Below are 18,877 nucleotides of genomic sequence, written 5' to 3'. Positions count from 1 at the left end.
CACGCAGAGTGAGGGTGCTGAACGCTGACAACACGCTGAGGTGCACCTGCTACCAAGCATGGTTTGGGTTACGGAAAAGAAAAAGACAAAACGCTCACTTCGGTCAGACCGTTAAGCGTGGCAGAACTTCAAAGCGGGTCATGGTGCTCAGTAGTGGCGCGCATCGAAAAGCGAGCTATGAATCAACAGGAACAAAAAGGTGAGTTGAGAGATATAGACGGAGAGAGTCGCTAGAGAAGCGGAAACCTTGATAGGGATGAATATAGTAGAACTGGAAGTAGGAGAGTAAGGAAAATCCAGAGAAAGAGCATGTGCAATTATTTTCAACAATTGTTGCGGTGAAAGTAATGGGGTTACTATGTTTACCTCTTTTTCCTCTTGACTCGCTGTCATCTTTGGACGTATGGCGGATGCGCCATCAAAAGTTGACATTGTCGACAATGGTGCCATGTCCCTCAAATGGGTAGTTGATCATCATTCGACCCTCCTGGGTGTCGCCAACACCACTGTACAGGTCGCACTTGCCGTCCTCCCGCATCACGATACCAGAGACGAAAACGCAGTCTATCAGTTTCGGAGCCTTCGCCGGGTACTCTGGAAAGCAGTTTTTGGTGCCAAGAATCTTGTAGTCGTAGCACGTATTGGTTGACGGCTTATAAACGAAGGACGTGATACAGTACACGTTGATAACCTCGCCGTTTGCATCCGTATCAAGATAGCCATGGTGAGAAATGCAGCCAATTTTACCTGTTGATAGGAGGTACGGCTGGTTCACACCACCCCACGCGTCACCAAAGAGCGTGTGATCGATCGGTTTTGCAGAGTCGATTACCTGCGAGCAAAGATCATCGAGTGAATCAATAATGATAAAGCCGGTGACGCATGTGTTGCTGGTCTTGTGGTGGGAAAAAACACCAATTTTCCCGTCTGCCAGCCCGATGAGACGGATATCCTTCATGTTCTTCGGGCCCGAGGTAAAATAGTGTAGGTCATCTATTTTGCCGCGATAGAAATCGCAGACGTAGCCGGACACCTTTCCGTGGTCCTTTGTGACACGCACGCCACCGAAAAGCGCCTCGCCGTTGATCTTCACAAGAAACGGGTCTTCCAGCTGATATTGCATCGCGTGCTCCACAAGGGTGTACTCGTCATGTCCGGTCTTGCAGAAGAGGCGGACGTGAGAATTAACCCACTCGCTGCGTCGCTCGACGCGTCCGAAGATGTGGTAGGTGCCATTGATCGTAAAGGGAACACAGCAATTGTACACGTCGTGCGTGTCCAGCCCTTTGAAGGTAAGAAAGACGGCCTCCTGAATCACCTTTGTCCGTTCGAATTCCTTTCGCTTCGCCACCATGGTGCACTCCTCTCGCACTTGGGGTTCAGTATGTGACCCGTTAGAACCCATTTCTCTGTCTGCTATTCGTCAGCAAAAGCAGACAAAAGATATACTACAGATCTGGCACGGGAGGGAAAAAACGAGAAAACTGGTGATGAGTGCGTGTGAAAGGGTGCAAAACGAACTAATATGTTACAGCAAAGTGGAGCTGATAGACAATCAAAAAAAAGGTGTCAGACAGTTATCGTTTTGAAGAATTCAGCAGATGGAAATCGATTTTTGCGCCTTGAGGTACACGTCCAGCAGATACACAGAAAGAAACTAAAGCAAATGTTTACAATAAAAGACGCGGTGTGAGAGTAGGAAGAAAATGTGTCACCACGGACAGAGCAACAAATTGATAAAAAAGAGAAAGGTCCTTTTTTATGGACTGTTTTATGATGTAAGGCTTTCATGCATGCGGGAGTATTTTGAATTGAGTGGAGGTGTGTGGGTGAGTTGTATGCAGAGGAACAGAACAATAAAGCCAAAGATAGAAGAGAGAAAGGAACAGAGCTCGAAGGAGTCAAACGCTCAGCGAAGGCTGAAAATGAAAACCTTTCAGCAAAAGTTCTACCTGGGTGTGCAAACAGCTAGATTCGCAGCGGCAAGGCTGCTGAAGGGCAGCAGGGCGTCCTTTTTTCACCATAGTAGCTTGAATGCAGCCCGGGTACTAGACAGCAGAGCTCCTTTTTTTCGCCGAAATACTCGGCTCTTCTTCTATATTTCAATAGGCTCACCAACTGTTAACACTAGGGGCCAGATGATTGCACATTGAGGACATTCAGAAATCTGGTTTGTTTTTTATGAGAAGCGTCACATCAGCGCCAACAAAGCGCGTTTCACACGTTTCGCCGTTGGACGGAAGCGAATCTGCGAGCCACTGGAATGATGCCGTGTGGAAGAATGTAATATGTGTGGGGTCACGGGTGTAGTGCCAGTTGCGAAAGCGCTCGATGGTACCGTGCACGCGCTTTGTCATAATTACTAAAGCCCCGCCATCAGGGCGGATGCAGCGCCAGAGTGTGCGAAACACTGAAAGCGGGTCCCGCAAATGCTCCACGACCTCCGTGGCTGTGATAAAGTCGTAGTGCTCTTCGCGTTCAAGGCAGTGACTCGTCTCTGGAAAGTAATACAAATCGAAGGTATCCATGGAAAAGTTGTAAGGAGCGGCGGAGAGCATTTGAGCGAGAACTTGTGCAGGTCCACATCCGAAGTCGAGGCCCTGGGGCTGACGTAGCGTTCGAGAATCAATGTTGGCCGAAAGGTAATCGGCGAGCGGCTGCGCTGCGCGGGAGAGAAATTTCTCGTAGGCTGTGTCACCAGGGATGTTCTCATGCAAGTCATACACGGCCTTTTCCTCCGCGCTTGACAGTATGAAGCGATCGGGCACAAACACAAGACTGCACTGATGGCAGCGATAGTACTCCCGAAACTTGTCTGTGTGGAAGAGCGTCACTGAGGGGGAGGCACAGAGGCGGCAAGCATTCGCATGCATCCCCCTACCTGCTGTGAGAGAAGACTCCATTCTTGCCCCAGATCTGGACAATAAACCAAATTTACTGCAAGGGAGAGAGGTGAAAAAGGCACGATAGCAGATGAGGTTGAGGTGTCATTCGAGAGAGAGGAACAGTTGTGGAATTCCACGTTCAGTCTTTCGCTGCTGGAGCTGCGAAGACATGAGCCCCCGACCAATTCATCATGCCGCTTTCCGACGGCAAGATGTTGCTCTCAACACCCTGCTGGCGCCACGGGCATCTTTTGGTGAGTCCTTCTCTCATGATGCCCGTTCACTCAGCTCCACAGTGAATCCTCCCTGGCGCAGTCGGCAGCGCGTTAGGCTGTTAACCTACAGGTCGTTGGTTCGAATCCAACGGGAGGAGTTTTTCATGCGAGAGGCATTATCTCCGCCTAAAACATTGAGTGGGTGAAAGATCACGCGCAGTTGGTCTAGTGGTAGAATTCTCGCCTGCCACGCGGGAGGCCCGGGTTCGATTCCCGGACTGCGCAAAGTTTTCGTTAACTCGGCGGCGTTCGGGCTGAAAAGCGCACTCCGTGGGGATCGAACCCACGACCACACGGTTAAGAGCCGTGCGCTCTACCGACTGAGCTAGGAATGCTTCGAGTGTAGGATTGATGCCCCCTTGCCTCAAATGAGAAAGGGGAGAGACGGGGGAGGGGGGTGCTTTCGAAAAGCAGCGTTCTACAGCATGTGAAGCCCGCGAAGCGCTGCAGCGGATCTGTGAAAATATAGATCACACACCTGCGTGGGTTTCTTTATTTCATTTTTCGGAACATCCGTTTCACATTTGCGACAATGCGCACGATCTGTAGAACTCCATCTGGGCTTGTTTATCCTGCTGTATCGATTTCCTTGTTTGCGCTGCATACCTCTGTCTCCAATGCACAAAGCAAGAAATACGCGACACCCGTTGAAGTTTGACCACGTGGTATACAAACTGCCTTTGTGTTCTGTGGGAAAAGGAAGGCTGCCCTGTGGCCGCACTTCGCAGCAGATGGCAAAATATGGAAACTGTGCATGTGTCCCCTCGTTGTGTTCATTTGTTCCTATTACTTCATCCTGCGTTTTGGGGTTATTTGCTTTCATACCTCCCCTCAAACTTCCTCTCCGGAGCGAGCACAAAAAAACAGATAGCTCAAAAGCTATGCAGCGCATGGTATACGTTTACAGGCGCATTTTCTAGATGGTTCTCCGGCACTATAGATGGTTTCCACTCGAACTTGAGCCGGATTACAAAGACGGCTACACGTGTGACCACTGTCATCAAGACTTTCTCGAGGCTCCATTTTATCATGAAGAAGCTACTGGGACCGACTACTGCCTCGAATGCGGCAATGCCGCCGGCTACACACCGTTTAGCGGTCTCGTAGCCTCACTTTTATTTAGTAGCCAAGACAACGTCCTACGAGACTCGGATTCAAACTCGATCGCGTTGTTCGCATACAGGGTGGATTCGCAAAATGCTGGCATCTGCTTTGCAAACGGTTCAAATCTTGTCCTTCACCTGCAAATGAACGGCAACATTCGAGACGCCATTTTTTACACAGTCAAAGAAGGTTCCATAGAGTCAAAGCTGCGTGTTTCGTCGACCGACCTTTCGCGTCGCTTCTCGTGGCTGGGCGGCGGTCTTCTCAAGCCTTTCGACGTTGAAGTACAGCTGCACACACTTCCTGTAGTACCGGTTCCGTTGGATGACTTTTGTGTCTTAGCGTACGACGCAACTGACGATCTCATTGAGATACGCCTTAACGAGGCGTACTCGCAGCTCTTGGACGTGCGTGGCGGCAAGGAAATCGTTACTAGAGCGGAAATGCCTGTGTGTGCGTTTTCCTCTCACGAAACAGATGGATGCTCGAAATCGGAAGCGACAGACTTGCTTCGTCTTCTCCGCAGTAAAGCTGAAGCGCTGAAGAGATTATAGGCACTCTGGCCGAATATCCCTGTCTACTATTTCATGGCCCCTTTCTCGTTGCTTTGGAGATGGGGCAACCTTGATAAAGGCAATTATGTGCGCCCACTCCATAGAAGAGCGTTGCGCCATGGGGCGTATACGCTTTTGCGTCATCACCAAGAGCTTTCAGCAGAAAAAGAAAAAAGCCCCTTTTTGGATGGCAAAGATATAGTGTGTTAGGCTCTATGACTCTCTGTATTTTCTTCATGACGAGTTTTTCTGTTTCCGTCTATCGAGGTTAGAACGGGAGTTGCAGGTATCACTGGGATTACCTGCTTACGAGATGGCTGGATCTCTGGTGTTTTTTTTTTACATCCATTCGAGTACCACTCTTCTCTGTCTCGCTGTTGTCTCTTTCTGTACTTTCTCGTAAGCATACACCAAACAGATTATACCTAATCAGCACAAGGAAAATGCGACTTACTCTAGTCCTCACGCTTTTCTTTACATTCTTTCTAGTCAGTCTGATTGCAAATGCAGACGTAGTGCTTCGACCATGTACAACCACACAGGATATCATGAACGCCGTTACTGATGGGAACTCGAGCCACTATCTGCTTTTTTACGACTCGCTGGACGTCAACAGCCTAAAGGTTTATAACACTCTGAACGCTCTGAAGACGAAGCGCACGTTCATTATTGATGTTCTTGACGCTCGTGAGCCGCAGTCATCATGGCTGCGGTCAAGTTTTGAAGTTTTTTATGTGCCGATGCTCTGCTACGTCAAGTGGATGTCAAATGGCAGAAAGGTGCTCGACGGGCACCGTTCAATGGACTTTGGGTCAGCTTCGCTGGCCCAGTTCCTTCAAAGGCATTGAGATGATTTCAGGTCATTGCCTCCTGTTTTCAGAGCACTTCTAGGCTTTCGTCCTCTGTTTTTTGTGCCGCTTTGCGTGAGAAACAAGCTACAGCACCTTCTTTTCAGGTCAGGAAAGTTACATTGGTATACGCGACCAGAATGCAGTGCGCGCTAATTCTCGGTTTCATTCCTAAAAGATACCCCACCATTTCTTTGCCATTCTGGCAAAAGCTGCATGTGGCTTGCACAGGTCTCCGCACTCATACGTTTCTGCCCATCAGGTGGTGAGTGGCTCTGAGTAGGTCGTTTGGGAGATAACGAAAAGTACGCAACACATTTATCTGCCACGGTTACTATTCTTGAAGCCCCGCAGGTCTGTGGAACCTCTGCGATATGGAAAAGAAAATCAGTTCCTCTCCTCGGATTTCTTTTCAATGCGCTTTTTTTTCATGAAAGAGAAGTTAATCTCCACAAAGGTCGACTCCGTTTCAAGACTGTGAGTACCGCAGCTGGATATCATACTTCAAGCAATGCGAAGGTCTGCAGTTCTGCGCCGCCATCCTTATGCAATAGACCCCAAGTCATTTCGCCCGGAGAACAAGCGCGAGGCAACACCACGCCATTTATCGATGGTCCAAATAGGACTGCAGACCTCTCGCGAGGCGTGGCGCAAGACACAGGACCTGCTTGCCTTTCTCTTCCCTGAGGGCTACCGTGGCGGACCTGGAAAATGAATTTTTGACCTCTTCGATTTCGAGCTTTTTCGCCTTGGTTGTCACAATCTCGGCGAACTATTTAGCGATATATATTTGCTTTTTTTCACTGCCCATTGTGCTATAGCGCGAGAATCCAGCTCCACTCTACCCGACCTCGTCACAGAGTCCCCACTGCGTGGGCCCAAGCAGCAGCAGACCAGTGCGACAGCAGTGCCGACTCAGACATCGCAGCACAGCCTCTGCCTCACACTCTACCCGCCCCTGCCTCGCAGGCCGGGTCGCCTCACAGCCACTCCCATGGTGCCGGAACCCGCCTCATGCGCCACCCCTCCAGGTGGCTCAGGCGCCACCACACCTGCAGGCAGTGTCAGGGCGGGGTGAGAGGCGTGCGAGTGGCGTTGACACCTTGCCCATGATACGGATGGCACAAGCGTGTTCGCTGTCACAGGCCGCTCCAACGCAACGCCATCCACCACCTCACCGCCGACATCAGCAGCCACACATCGCCCTGACATGCCCAACGGCGTGGGTGATTGTCACTAGCATCGTCAGAAGTGGTCCGGTATTGGTAAGGTTAGGGAGACTGCTTGGCTTTCCAACAGAGTGAGTTGTGGATCGTGACGTTATTCACTGAGGTGTCACCGGCTATTGAGGGCAAGTAGCTGTGCACGGCAAAAAGTGAGGAAAAAAAAATATTCTTGATGGTGTGATGTCTAAATGTACTCCTCTGCACTTAGTTGTGGTAGCTTGGCCGCATGCGCTGGTTTTGTGCACGGTTTCTCGTCACTTTTAGGTGTGATGCTTCTCTTGGAGATCATGTAATCTCTATCCCTCACTCCTCTCTGTCTCGTTCTCTGTTTTTATGGAATTCTTGATCTTGCACTCAGTAGTGAATCACGCAAGGACAATGGTCTTTATAGACAAGCTGAAAACAATTGTGAACCGAAGCGTCGGCTTGCGCCCCGGAAACGCTCTTGCCACCTCCTCTGGAGCAGCACCGCCCACCTTTGCGGAGGCGTGGAATCAAGCAAAGGCGATGACAAACAAGCTCTTCGAGGAACGTGAGTGGCAGTGTCCGTGCGGGCACAAATTCCGTGCTGCCGGCGAGTGGGTTGCCTGTGCGCCGATATACTGCGAGGTACCATCTTGCCCTAACCCCAAATACTACATCGACGGCCCTGGGCGTGCCCTCCTAGAGGCAAATCCCTCAGGTGTGAAGCTAGAGGAGGTGAACAATACAGGCAGTAGGGTCACTTCTCAGCCAGATTCCTTGAAGAAGCCCGGAGGTGTTGGCTCGCGTTTTCGATGAGTATTGACTCGTTGGAAGAACTGAGTGACTGCTTCACTTTCAGTGCCTTAGCTAGGCTTAAACGGTAAAAAAGAAGAAAAATGGCTAACTGGCACCCGTTGCTTTCTTCCGTGCAGTCGACGGACAAACCTCACATTTCTTTTTTTTGATCCCGTTTTCAAGTGCAAGAAAATGAAGAGTAAGCCGTTTGTGCAATGGATGTACGTGCCACCTATACTTGTGAGTTGCAGGAATTATCCTCCGACTCTGATTAAGGCATTTCGGATACCCGGGTGAGCGCATGACACTGCTAGGTAGATTCTATTTATTGCGCTCATAACTGGAAAAGATGCTGATGCCTCACTTGCGTGCTGCAGAGCACTAGGCGTCTCCCTTTACTTTTCTCCGCTACCCTCTCATTCCCAATCTTCGTTTGTGAGCGTGCCTTACTTGGCTGTTGCTCTCTCAATTCTTGCCACGCAGCGTCTCTGCACCGCGTTGCACTACACCTTAATACACATTTTTGAGACTTTCCCGAAACACAGTGAAAGTGCACCTTTCCTGCCCTGTATGCGTTGGCGAATAGTGACACTGTAACTGATCCCACCAGTTTTTCTTCCACCTCTTTTACTCCCTTTTCTAAACGCGAAATACACGAGGACAAGCGGAAGGTGAAGACATCAATGGCAGTCGCTTCGAAGGGCCGGATTGCTGATGTGAACCAGGAGGAGCTGACAAAGATTGGGCCAAAGATCGATGACGTTCTTTCCATTTGTTTGGCTAGCTTCGACAGCCTGCGTGATATGGCATTCAAGTTCCAGTACGAGCAAGCTGCTGAAAAGGCAGCCTACCAAAGTGGCGAGACAAAGCCCGATCCTATGACGCAACTGATGCACGTGCTGCAGCGGATGGTCGATTTGACTTTAGGTACTGCGAGGGCCGTGTACGACCAAACGCTGCTGGAGTGGAGGCGGCGCAAGGGCGAAGGGGACGCGAACTCGCCGGCCTCGCAGCTTGCCTCATCTCAGTCCATGACGTCCCCTGAGGTGCTCCGAAACAGTAGTGTGGAGGATTTTGCGGCAGGCTCTCTCGCGTGGATTGAGCGAGGCTCTCACCTCTCTCTCCTCTCCCTCGAGGTTCTCTCCTCTGTTCTGCTTGCTCACCACTACCTCCGAAAAGATTTGCAGAAGTACATGCTAGATTTCAATGCCCTTGACTACCTAGAAAAGGTGTTTAGTATGGAACGCGATCACGAGCTCTGCTACTTTCCAGAGGGCTTCAAGACTGAGTGCATGCGCCTCATAGCAAATTTGACCCACAACAACGTCGATGTGAACGTGGCGCTTGTCAAGCGCGACACGTTTCTGTTCAACATCCTGTCCGCTACTCAGATTGACGAGGAGAATCCAGGCATGGTAGAATGGGCCGAGTTTGCTATCCGCAACATCTGCGAATCGTCCGCTGCGGCGCGAGAAAAAATACGAAAGCTAGCTCCGCAAGGCGTCACAGATCAAAGCCGTGGGATTCTTGCCGGAAGGTGCAGCTACTCCTTCTCCAGCAGCGGGAAGGTTCAACTGCATACCCAAAAACCACCCCTGGACTAGCTGACATGTGGTCTCTGTTGGCGGAAATACCCAGCGCTTCCCCCCTCGCTCATAACCACAAGTAAGGCGGCCCTGTCGGCGTGTGTCATTGTTGTCACACCTATGTCTACTGTAATCATCGAACTTTCCTTCCGTTTTTCCCCTCCATTGAACAGGTGAGTGTTTTTTTTTGCGCTATGTTCGTTTTTGTAGCTTGTCGTCTTGTCTTGCTCCCTTCGTTTTTCTTCATCCCATCTTTTTATTTCTGGTTTGAACGATTGTGACAGGACCGAAAGAAGGAGGGCGGATCGCAAAACGATATGGTGATGAGGAGTGAGTGAACGCTCTCTCCGCCGTGCGAATGACATGCTTCACCAGGCACTTCCCTTCACCTCCATTGTGTTCCTCGTCTCGTTTCAGACCCCGAGGAGCTGAGTCGTTGCAAACATTTTGCTTTTCCTCCACCCACCCCCTTGGGTGGCGGAAAGGGGGGATGCGTAGGTCTACCTGTTCGTGTATAGTGTAGCCCGATGAGGACTTGAAAGAAACAGGATTCTCACTGATGGCTGTGGCAGCGCGAGAGGTATCGCGGGCGCGAGTGGAGGGATACCAGATCGGTGTACGCCTCCACAGAAATAGGGAACTCGCCAGTCAAGAAGTGTTGGGAGCGTGGATTGGAGTGCGTCGCGCCTATGTTTTGGTATCATTCTCCTTTCATTTTATTGTTTCCTCTTCGTCTCTCAACGTCACATCCGCTTCATTGGTTTTTTTTCGCTTTTGTGCGATGCGGTCCCGCACCGCTTTGGTTGGGTTTCTTCAGCTGTTTCTAAAATAGTAACTCAGAGCTTGCCTGGTGAGCAATCCATGAGGGTTTGTATGTCAACCTCTTCTGTGATGCCGTAGCCTTCTTATCGAGTCGCTACACTTTTGGCAATCACGTGGGCCGAACGGTGAAGCGCACGAATATGTGGCGCATTCAAGCTCTACCCCAACTCCCTCTTATCCTCTGCGTATTGCCTCCTCTGTCTCTCCATTTGCGACATTGCACCTTAGTCTGTTTTTATACCCTATCGAATCCGCCTGCGCGTACGACGTTCGCGGATAAGAGGGTCCCCCATGCGTGGCTCCACCAGCGCCAACGCGTTCTCGGACGCCAGTGCGCAGGCCGCTGTGCTGGAGGAATGGAAAAAAAGAAGTGCTAAGCACAAGGAAGCAGCCAGTTCTCTGCGGGAAAAGGTGCGGCAGCTCAAAAGTGACGCGGAGGCTGGTCGCCGCGCTGCCCAGTGGATGCAAGAGCGCGACGCTCTCAATTGCGAGCAGGAAGCCTGCGAAGCGGCGCTGGATGCGATAGAGAAGAGCCTCCGTGACGCAGTGTCTGACGCCGACAGTGAGCGCCACCAGCTGGAGCTTTCGGCGCTAAAGGTTTTACTGTCCCAGCAGCTGACGGAGGTTGGTGCCCTGTGGCACATGTCCACTGCACAACAGCCCCAAACGAGCTCTAGTGGTGCAGCTTCGGTGGATCGGGTGGCTGACATTCGCAAGTGGATTGCGGAGGAGCTCACAAAGTGCGAGGCGAACATAGAGGCACTTGCTACGCCTTCTTCGGGCTTCGAACATCAGCAAAACGCCGTCGTCGAGTGCCGTGCTGCTGCCCGGCAGGCACAGCTGACATTTGCGGCGCTGTGTTATTCCTACCACCCAGCACACCAGCTGCGCGTTACCTTTGAGGAAGCGTTGAAGAGCGCGGAGGAAGAGACGTTGGCCCGTATCGAGGACGCCAGCGTCCCAACGGCAGTAGCAACGCCGCCGGACGTTCTTCGGACCGTGGGGCTCATCGTGAAGATGGGCCAGAACGCACGACAGTTTGATATCTCGGCAGCCAGCATGACTGCCTTGGCAGAGCGGGTATCGGCGGTGTACCCCGACATGCCCTCCGCCCAGGTTCACGTAGCCATCAAGGAGTCTATAGCGCTTCGGAAAGCGCGGGCCCTGTCGCAGGCTGCCGTGTCAGACTTCCAGCGAACGAACACCTCTCTTTTGTCGTCATGCGAATCTGCGTTTCTTGTTGCCCAGCAGTCGGAAAAGCAGCGGCAGGAGAAGGCGGAGGCTGCGCGGCAGCGCGTAGCAGCGCAAAATCGGCGGCACGCACATCTCACAGAGGAGCGCACTGCTTACGAGGCTGTGGTGCGGCAACGTCAGAGCGTCGAGGAACGAATGCAAGCAGCGGCGGCAGCAAAGGAGAAGGCGCTGCAGGCAAAACGTGCCGTCGAGTTTCAAGAGCGCCTCCGTCTTTTTGAGGCATACGAAGTGCAGCAGTCAGCTCTCCGGCAGAAGGAACGGGAGCTGGCGGAGCTGCAGGCGCAGGCATTGGAGGAGGAGAGAGCAGCGCGTATGCGCCGCAACGAAGAGCGGGTCGAGTACCGACGCCAGCGGGACGAACAGCGGCAATCTGAGAAGAAGAAGCGCGAGCAAGAACTGCTAGAGCTGCGGGCCAAGAAGCAGGATGCGCTTCAGCGTTTCTTCGCTTCTGTTGATAAACAGATCGGTGTGGAGGCCGACCCGCAGCGTTTCCTCAGGGCGACCTCCTCGAGCGCGCAAACGGAGCGGTACACGACGCTTGCACAGACCGTGATGCCGTCGATCACGGGCTTCTCCGATGAGCAGATTATGAAGGATCCGCGTGTGCGACTGTATCAAGCATTACTTGCTGCTGGCCTGCACACCACCCCATACGGACGAGAGGTGGCAACCCGTGGATACCGCGTTTCCGCTGCCCAGCAGAGCAGCGAGGGGAATCCCCTGCGTGTCGAATTCTCATAATGGGGCAGAGGCGCCACTCGCTACTCCTGCAGCGAGGCAGCAAAAAGGAAAGAAGAAACGGGGTCTTTTGCGTGTTCTTCACGCCACTTCCGCCCTCTCCCCACTTCAGCATTGGGGCTGCGGTGCCCGAAGCACACAACAGCTACCAAGAATAGATGCAAAAAGAGGTCAAGCTGCGAAAGCAGTACCCCGGCACCCGCACAACCAAATGACTGTTTTCGACTGCTTTACACATCAACGTTTATCAGCTGCCATAGCCACCACCGTTAAGAGATCCACCAATACCGCCATCCTTACATGTGAGTCACTGCGCTGCACACGAGTTTTTTTTTCCTTTCTCCACTGCACATCGTCTCTCCCAGAATAGACGCAGGGCATTCATTGCTGTGAAGGAGGATGCACAAGGAACAGTGAGGGGCCAAGCAGGTGACTCTCTCTGTTTTAGGTAGGTGAGGGACGAGGGCGCACTCATACCTGTATTTCAGCAAGGCAGCACTGCCGAGAGCCTTCAAAGATGGTTGCTGCGTTAGTGCCTGGCTGAGTGGAGACTCCGTGCCTGTGGTCACATGCAGATTTCGTCTCTGTAGCTTTGCTCCTCTCGATCGCCTTGCTTGGCTTACGGTACACTTGGCTTGTCGCTCTCGCACAAATTCTGCACTCTTGTTTTTTCTTCGGCACCCATTCTCACTCTTTCCACGGTTGCTGCGCCCGTCACCTCACTCGATGACTACGCCACACCGTCCCCCTCGTGTCTTCCCCCCCCCCTCTCTTCCCCCCCTACACACACACACACTTACCACCCTGCGCCACGTACGTATCCCCCAATCTATCTGCTCTGCGTCGGTTGCCTTTGCGCACGACATGACCATCCTGGCCAAGCTGTCTCAAAGGAAGGAACACAACAATAAAAGAAAACGCAGCAGCAAGCACCACACCTGGCTCCATCACTCTTTGGGCCTTTTCTACCTTTGCTATCAGAGTAGGGGATTCACGTAGCCAAGTCATTGGCTGTCGCTGTTGTTGTGTGTGCTCGTGCTCTGTGGGTCGGAGGTACCGCTCTACCACCGACCCTCCCCTCCTCTCTTACTTAGCACTTTTCCAGCTTCGTGACGTTTTCTCACAACTCGCGCCCGTCCTTCCCTCTTCCCTGCAGCGGAAACTCTCGGACACAGCGACGGACACATTGGCACTCGCATACACGTAGAAGCAGGCATACATACGCACCAGCACACCGGCCTGTCCTTTCCAGGCGGCTACTCTTTTCGCACGCTCTTACTCGAGGTGATCATTCCACTTCATCTCCTCTCACCACTCTTTCACCTTTGTGTGTGGGTGCTGCTGCTGGTGGTGGTGGTCTCAACATTCCTCCTCCTCCTTTCCCGCTCTTTCCTTTTCCATGGTGCGTGTGCCCTGCTCACATGCAAAAAAACGAAAACCACTAGAGGGACCTGTAGATGAATGACAGAGTTTAATAGAATAGACGACGTAGATGCATTCTGCCTGAAGCTCTACTCGGGAGACAAGGGGGCCACCCTGAAGGTGACTGCCGATGGATGGCGCCGCATCATCGATGAGATTGGACTGCACCTGCTAATGGCGGTTCTGCAGCAGTCCACAAGCGCGTACTCTATAATCTTCGTGTCTCGTGCCGCATCAGAATGCTTGGAGACGTTGTTTGTTGATGCAGACGAACTGACGCAGTTTACGCTGAGTGTGTATGAGCTGCTGTGCGTTCGGGATGCCGGCCTGAACGCGGCGGCTAAGCTGGCGCTGCGTCAACTCGTGTGCGTGGCCGTTCAAAGGGGTTATCAGTACTCCCACACGTTGGCCCAGATGCCGTCAAGTGTGTGCGTATCGTGCTCCTCCTCGATTCAAGCTGGTGATCAAGGCGATCGGCTTCGCGTAGGCTGCGAGGTGCTCGCCGACCTTGTCATCACGCTGAGTGAACGGCGCATGACCACCTTTGCCACTGACGTGAGCATTGCGAAGTCCTTCCGCGATGACCACCTCCTCAGTGTTTTCCGATTAGCCGTTCGAGTAGTGAAGGAAGTGCAGCCGAGCTGTCGAACGGTCGTGGCAGCCGGGCTTAGGCTAGCGCGACACGTGCTAGAGTTCGACTTTGCGTGCGACACCATGCAAACAGAGGCCGAGGAGAATCCGGTGACGAGAACGTATCCAGAGAGCTGGGGAGCAGACCTCGTGGACGTGCAGCTGATGGACCGGCTATGGTTTTTGTACCGAATTCCCGACCTGGAGCCGGACGTGGCGCAGACATTGCTGGAGGTACTGACCTCGTTGGTGAGCCTGCGCAAATCGTTCTTCACTGACGTCGAGCTGCGACCGTGGTGGTACGCAATAGTCCTGCTACAGACGCACCTCGTCATGGAGCGCTTCCTGCACCTGGAGGACGAGGAGACGCTCAGCGCCTTCGCGCGACTTCTCAATCGCATGAAGCCCAACTGCGACATCAGTGAACTCATGCAGCTGGCGGAGTTCTCGCCGTGGCTGCGGTCCCTCTGCAGCTTCACAAGACAGTGTCTGGCCAACTGGAAGCACGCCTCGACATCACTATTGTCCCTGCTGAGTGTATGGGGGCGCCTTATCGAGGCCAAGTCGTACGCCACGCAGGATACGGCGGAGATGCTGCATTGCGGCTTGCAGGTGGTTGGTTGCTACCTTGAATGCCTTCACAGCCGCGTACAAGCGTTCACGATGGAGCTGGCTAAGTTCATGAACAGCGACAGCGCCGCCATGCGGCAGGCGAACTCCAATAGCATGCCAGTCGAGTACATGCTGGACGACGACGAGGAGGGGGTCCGACTTGAAGTCGAGTTTCTCGTGAAGGTAGTGATGGGATGCGGCGAGGAAGGCTGGAAGATGCTCGAGGCCAACTCGGAACGGGTCAGTCGATCCGTGTTGGCACACGTGCGCTCGAACGCTTCTGCTGTCTCGGTCGACCACATCTTGCTTATGGAGGAAGCGGCATGGTCTCTGCATCTGCTGAGCGCCGCACTGCACTCCGACGGCGCTATCGACAGTGGTGCTGTCCGCGTTCTTGCCATGCTGTTGCACAGCCTCATACTGCTTCAGCGCTTCTCCACCCATGTCGTATTTCTTGACAGCGTCCCTGGCTCCGTTCGCGGGCATGTCGCGGCGGCAACCACGCGCGCTCTCGCCGCGATCCTCTCCAAGACCGTGTCGGTGTACGTGGTGTCCAACCGTAAGACCTCTGCCTTTGTCGAGCAGCTCAGTAGCCAGCTGCGGCAGTGCGGGGAGATGGACACAGCAAGTACGTTTGGTGCCTACTTTCTGAATGTTGCCGTCCACGCGCTGTGGACGATACTCAGCGCGACAAACATGCCCGACGAGGTGCGCGTGGCGGCACTGCAGCTGTTGGACGAGTGGACCTCCACCTCGAGTGTGTTGCGGCTGCTCAAGGAGACGTGCTCGTATACGTATCTGATGAACCTCCACAACGAATCCATCCCAGCCCCACTGCAGCACCCGGTAGCACTCAAGGCGCGGTACCTGTTTATTCGATGTGTGGCGCAGGTGCGCTTCCTCGACGCCTCCGCACTCACAGACTCTGTAGTAAACACCCTCATGGAGCCGGTGCTGGCGCGCATTTCACAGGCAGTGTACGGGGCCGCCACTGGCGGGTCTAGCGCGGAGAGCACTAGCTGCCTGACGCTGGCGCTCTGCGATATGCGCGGCATCCTGAGCTGCACGGAGCGCCGACCGTACCGAGTGGTGATGGACATGATCGAGCCTTTTCTGTATCCTGTGGCCGACGCCGTGCTACAAGAGAGCAGCTGCGGCGAGGAGACTGTAACGCAGCTCCTGGAGTTGGTGAATGAGATGGCGCTGAACAAGAACCAGCGTATTGTCTTTGGGGCACAGAGCGCGAAACCCGTGCACATATTTCGCTATGTGAGCCGGGTGGTGGTGCGCTCCGCACGGCTCGTCCATCTTGTCTTGGGGAGCAGCGCAACGGGACCAAGCGCCCACACCCCGTCGCCACCGCTGGTGGAGTGGGGGTGGAAGGTGATGCGGCTGGGTCTCTTGGCAGCGCACCACATTTTGCAGGGAGGGTGGTGCAACTTGGGGGTGCTGCAGCTCTACGAGGACGCGGCGCTGACGAACCTGCTGTCTAGTGTGTGGGGCCTGCTATGCAGGTTGCCTGTACATGAGTACATGGTGCGCTCGAAGGTGTGCTCGGCTGTGATCAAGGTGGTGAACGTGCTGGCCGCACGTTTCTTCCACGACTTCTGGGCGAAGCAGCCGCCGCCGGAGGTGTTCACTGTCGTTGGCTTTGTGGAATCGCTTGCCTTTCCGGCCAGTATCAACGCCGTCGAAGCCGCACAGCAGAATGACGCGCTGCAGGCGATGGACCGCCTCGTGAACTGCTGTTGGGTGCGCACTGCGTATCCGATAGAGGATTTGCAGCAGGCGGCCGTCATGAAGTCGACGCTGCTGCGTGCAGACGCAATGGTGTTTCACCGCCTTGTCACATGCGCGCTCGAGCGCTCCGTAGCGGTTGACAACCACGGAATGAGGAAGTTGCTGCTTCCTCTGTTCTACGTGGAGGGCAGCGCTGTGGGCGAGGTGGCGCAGTACTTCTGCTCCCGTGCCACGACGCCGGCCGCCGCGCACGCGTTGCAGGTACAGTTCTCAGATATTCAGCGCCACGTCACTGAAAACGGCGACATCACCAGCAAGACAGTGGATGAGCTTGCAAACGCCCTGCACACACTCATGAGCACGCTGAAGGAGTCGCTCTAAGGCGTCGAAGCTGCTGGAGCGCCATGCAGAAGCAAGCGCCGAGCCGGGCCGCTTGAGAGAGAAGGGTGGTGATTGGCCCTCTTTCGCAAGTGTCGTGCTTGGCGTCTTGCGCAAAGGTGCCAGTGTAAAGTGAGGAGAGAGGGGGTGCCGTGGCAGATGCGGTACGGGGAAAGAGAATGATGCCCAACGGGCCATCCGCCTCCCCTGCCTCTCTCTCTACCGCCCTGCATGCTGAAAGATACGGTGCTCACATAGTAGCACAGAGAGAGAGACAGAGACACACGCAAGCACAGACACAGTATCCTCTTGGTGGGCAGGGATGGCGCCCTCCCCTACCCTCCCTCATCTTCCTCCGACCCCCCACCATTTTACACGTGCAAGTAATCCACAACACAAAGAAGAAAAATTGCGACTCAGCGAAAAAGCCTTCCCACCCCACTCCCTCAGCCCGCCCCCTGTGCGTGGCAAAGGAAGGGGTGATGACGGTGTCGGAGTGCAGAGAGGCGTGTGGCTCGCTCGATTTCCAAACCTGTGGGTGCGAGTGTCTTTGGGTGTTTGAAGTCGTAGGTGAGAGGACGAGCGCGAGCTGCGGCGCCTTTCTGCTCAGTGGCAAGGCGCAAGCGGCTGACAAAGATGAACGGATGTGTGTGGACCGTTGGCCCATGTGTCTTTGGTGCGAATCCTCTTCGCGAGCAGCTCCCCTCCTTCCCCACCTCCTTGCCCTCTCCTCCCTGTCTTGGCTTTGCAAGCGGCACATCCGCGTCTGTACCGCTCCCTCCCCGCTCTCTGTGCCTATCCCCTGAATGTGTTCGCCGCCCTCCCTCCCCCCTATTCCCGCGTGATTAGCCTTGTTGTGCCCATGCAGCGGTGAGGAAAAGGGGCACGGAAGAAAGAGACCGTGACTTGTCGCTGGCGTGCACAAACTGCAGCAGTACCGCGACAGTGTCCCGCCGCGCACACAAGCAAAACCTCTCACGTGATCGCTGTTCCTTGCACCCACCTACCCTACCCTGACACTGTATCGTTCCCCCTCTCTCTCCCGATTTCATAGTGGTGTGCGATTCATTCTTGACGTGTGAAGGGCCAAGAGGAAGGCAAAGGACGTTTGTGTGACCTTTCTTCTCTTTCCCCTCTACCGCTTCCTCACGCTTCTGTTGCCCATCGACGCTCGCACCTCGTGAGACAACCCACATACAAGTACAGGCAGGCATAAATCTAAGCCCCCAACCCCCGCGTAAGACCGGCGCGCACGGAGAGTCCAACGGAGATTACGTAATTATGCTGCGAGGTCACAATGGACTAGGAACGCGTTTTCTGCGCCGGTCGTGTCGCGCCGCCGCCGCTGCCGTCGCGCACCCTGCAACCTCCGGGGCCGTGGCAGAGATGGCCATGATGAGCAGTAGCGCGTGCACGTACGTGCGTTCCTTCTCCACTGCGACGCCGTTGTGCCTCGCACGGCGCCTGGCTGGCAACCATCGACGGCAGCGCAGTCGTGAGCCGACCAAGGGCGACTGGCTGTGCCAGTGTGGTGAAGTCAACTACCAATCCAAGCGTGAGTGCTACAAGTGTGGTGCCCCCGCCCCTCCACTTCCCCCTGGCGTTCGCCGCCCGAGTCTACCAGGTGAGGATCCGCATGATTGGGCCTGTCCGTGTGGGCAAATGAACTTCAGAGGCTCCGTTGTGTGCCACAAGTGTCAGCAGCCAAAGCCCGTGCCGCCGCCGCTGCCCGGAAAGGAGACGACGCTGTGGACGTGCCCCAAGTGCAAAGGCGTCAACCGCAACAACCGCAAGTTTTGCTTCAAGTGCTCGGCACCGTCGCCGTTAGTCGAGTTTAAGCCGCAGCAGTAGCGCGATCCGGCGGCTGGAGTGTTGTCGCAGCTCGCGCCTGCCTAGTTGTGCGACTTCCTCGATAGTGTCACTGCAGCTGTAGAAGCCGATGCGTGAGATGAGCGCGCAGCAGAGCGAGTCGAGAACGCAGCGCCTATGAGTCGTTCTCTCCTCCCGAGGGTGTCGTCATCATTCGACAGAGCCCACGTAGCCA

The 18,877-nt window shown here is 54.3% G+C and overlaps 7 protein-coding genes and 1 pseudogene across 7 annotated transcripts, besides 1 other annotated feature; 6 read left to right on the top strand and 2 right to left on the bottom strand.

Moving 5' to 3' along the window:
• Window positions 1-418: 418 nt before the first annotated feature.
• Window positions 419-1,405, bottom strand: LMXM_10_1230 (conserved hypothetical protein; the record flags this gene model as incomplete). Its single annotated transcript, XM_003872915.1, has 1 exon — window positions 419-1,405. The coding sequence occupies one exon, from the start codon at window positions 1,403-1,405 to the stop codon at window positions 419-421; it is 987 nt and encodes a 328-aa protein (XP_003872964.1).
• A 754-nt stretch (window positions 1,406-2,159) lies between these two features.
• Window positions 2,160-2,903, bottom strand: LMXM_10_1228 (hypothetical protein; the record flags this gene model as incomplete). The annotated part of the gene is made up of 1 exon (XM_003872914.1): window positions 2,160-2,903. The coding sequence occupies one exon, from the start codon at window positions 2,901-2,903 to the stop codon at window positions 2,160-2,162; it is 744 nt and encodes a 247-aa protein (XP_003872963.1).
• A 1,177-nt stretch (window positions 2,904-4,080) lies between these two features.
• Window positions 4,081-4,818, top strand: LMXM_10_1227 (hypothetical protein; the record flags this gene model as incomplete). The annotated part of the gene is made up of 1 exon (XM_003872913.1): window positions 4,081-4,818. One exon carries the CDS (start codon window positions 4,081-4,083, stop codon window positions 4,816-4,818), a length of 738 nt encoding a protein of 245 aa, XP_003872962.1.
• A 2,407-nt stretch (window positions 4,819-7,225) lies between these two features.
• On the top strand, window positions 7,226-7,672 carry LMXM_10_1225 (annotated as a pseudogene).
• Window positions 7,226-7,672: a sequence feature.
• A 662-nt stretch (window positions 7,673-8,334) lies between these two features.
• LMXM_10_1220 (conserved hypothetical protein) lies at window positions 8,335-9,255 on the top strand (the record flags this gene model as incomplete). The annotated part of the gene is made up of 1 exon (XM_003872912.1): window positions 8,335-9,255. The coding sequence occupies one exon, from the start codon at window positions 8,335-8,337 to the stop codon at window positions 9,253-9,255; it is 921 nt and encodes a 306-aa protein (XP_003872961.1).
• A 1,095-nt stretch (window positions 9,256-10,350) lies between these two features.
• On the top strand, window positions 10,351-12,054 carry LMXM_10_1210 (conserved hypothetical protein; the record flags this gene model as incomplete). Its single annotated transcript, XM_003872911.1, has 1 exon — window positions 10,351-12,054. One exon carries the CDS (start codon window positions 10,351-10,353, stop codon window positions 12,052-12,054), a length of 1,704 nt encoding a protein of 567 aa, XP_003872960.1.
• A 1,593-nt stretch (window positions 12,055-13,647) lies between these two features.
• On the top strand, window positions 13,648-16,836 carry LMXM_10_1200 (conserved hypothetical protein; the record flags this gene model as incomplete). Its single annotated transcript, XM_003872910.1, has 1 exon — window positions 13,648-16,836. One exon carries the CDS (start codon window positions 13,648-13,650, stop codon window positions 16,834-16,836), a length of 3,189 nt encoding a protein of 1,062 aa, XP_003872959.1.
• A 1,278-nt stretch (window positions 16,837-18,114) lies between these two features.
• Window positions 18,115-18,684, top strand: LMXM_10_1195 (conserved hypothetical protein; the record flags this gene model as incomplete). Its single annotated transcript, XM_003872909.1, has 1 exon — window positions 18,115-18,684. The coding sequence occupies one exon, from the start codon at window positions 18,115-18,117 to the stop codon at window positions 18,682-18,684; it is 570 nt and encodes a 189-aa protein (XP_003872958.1).
• Between the last annotated feature and the right edge of the window lie 193 nt (window positions 18,685-18,877).

This window comes from Leishmania mexicana, chromosome 10 (genome assembly GCF_000234665.1).
Source record: "Leishmania mexicana MHOM/GT/2001/U1103 complete genome, chromosome 10".
NCBI classification, from domain to species: domain Eukaryota; phylum Euglenozoa; class Kinetoplastea; order Trypanosomatida; family Trypanosomatidae; genus Leishmania; species Leishmania mexicana.
The sequence above is the reverse complement of the archived record's forward strand: the minus strand, read 5'-3'. Positions and strand labels throughout refer to the sequence as shown.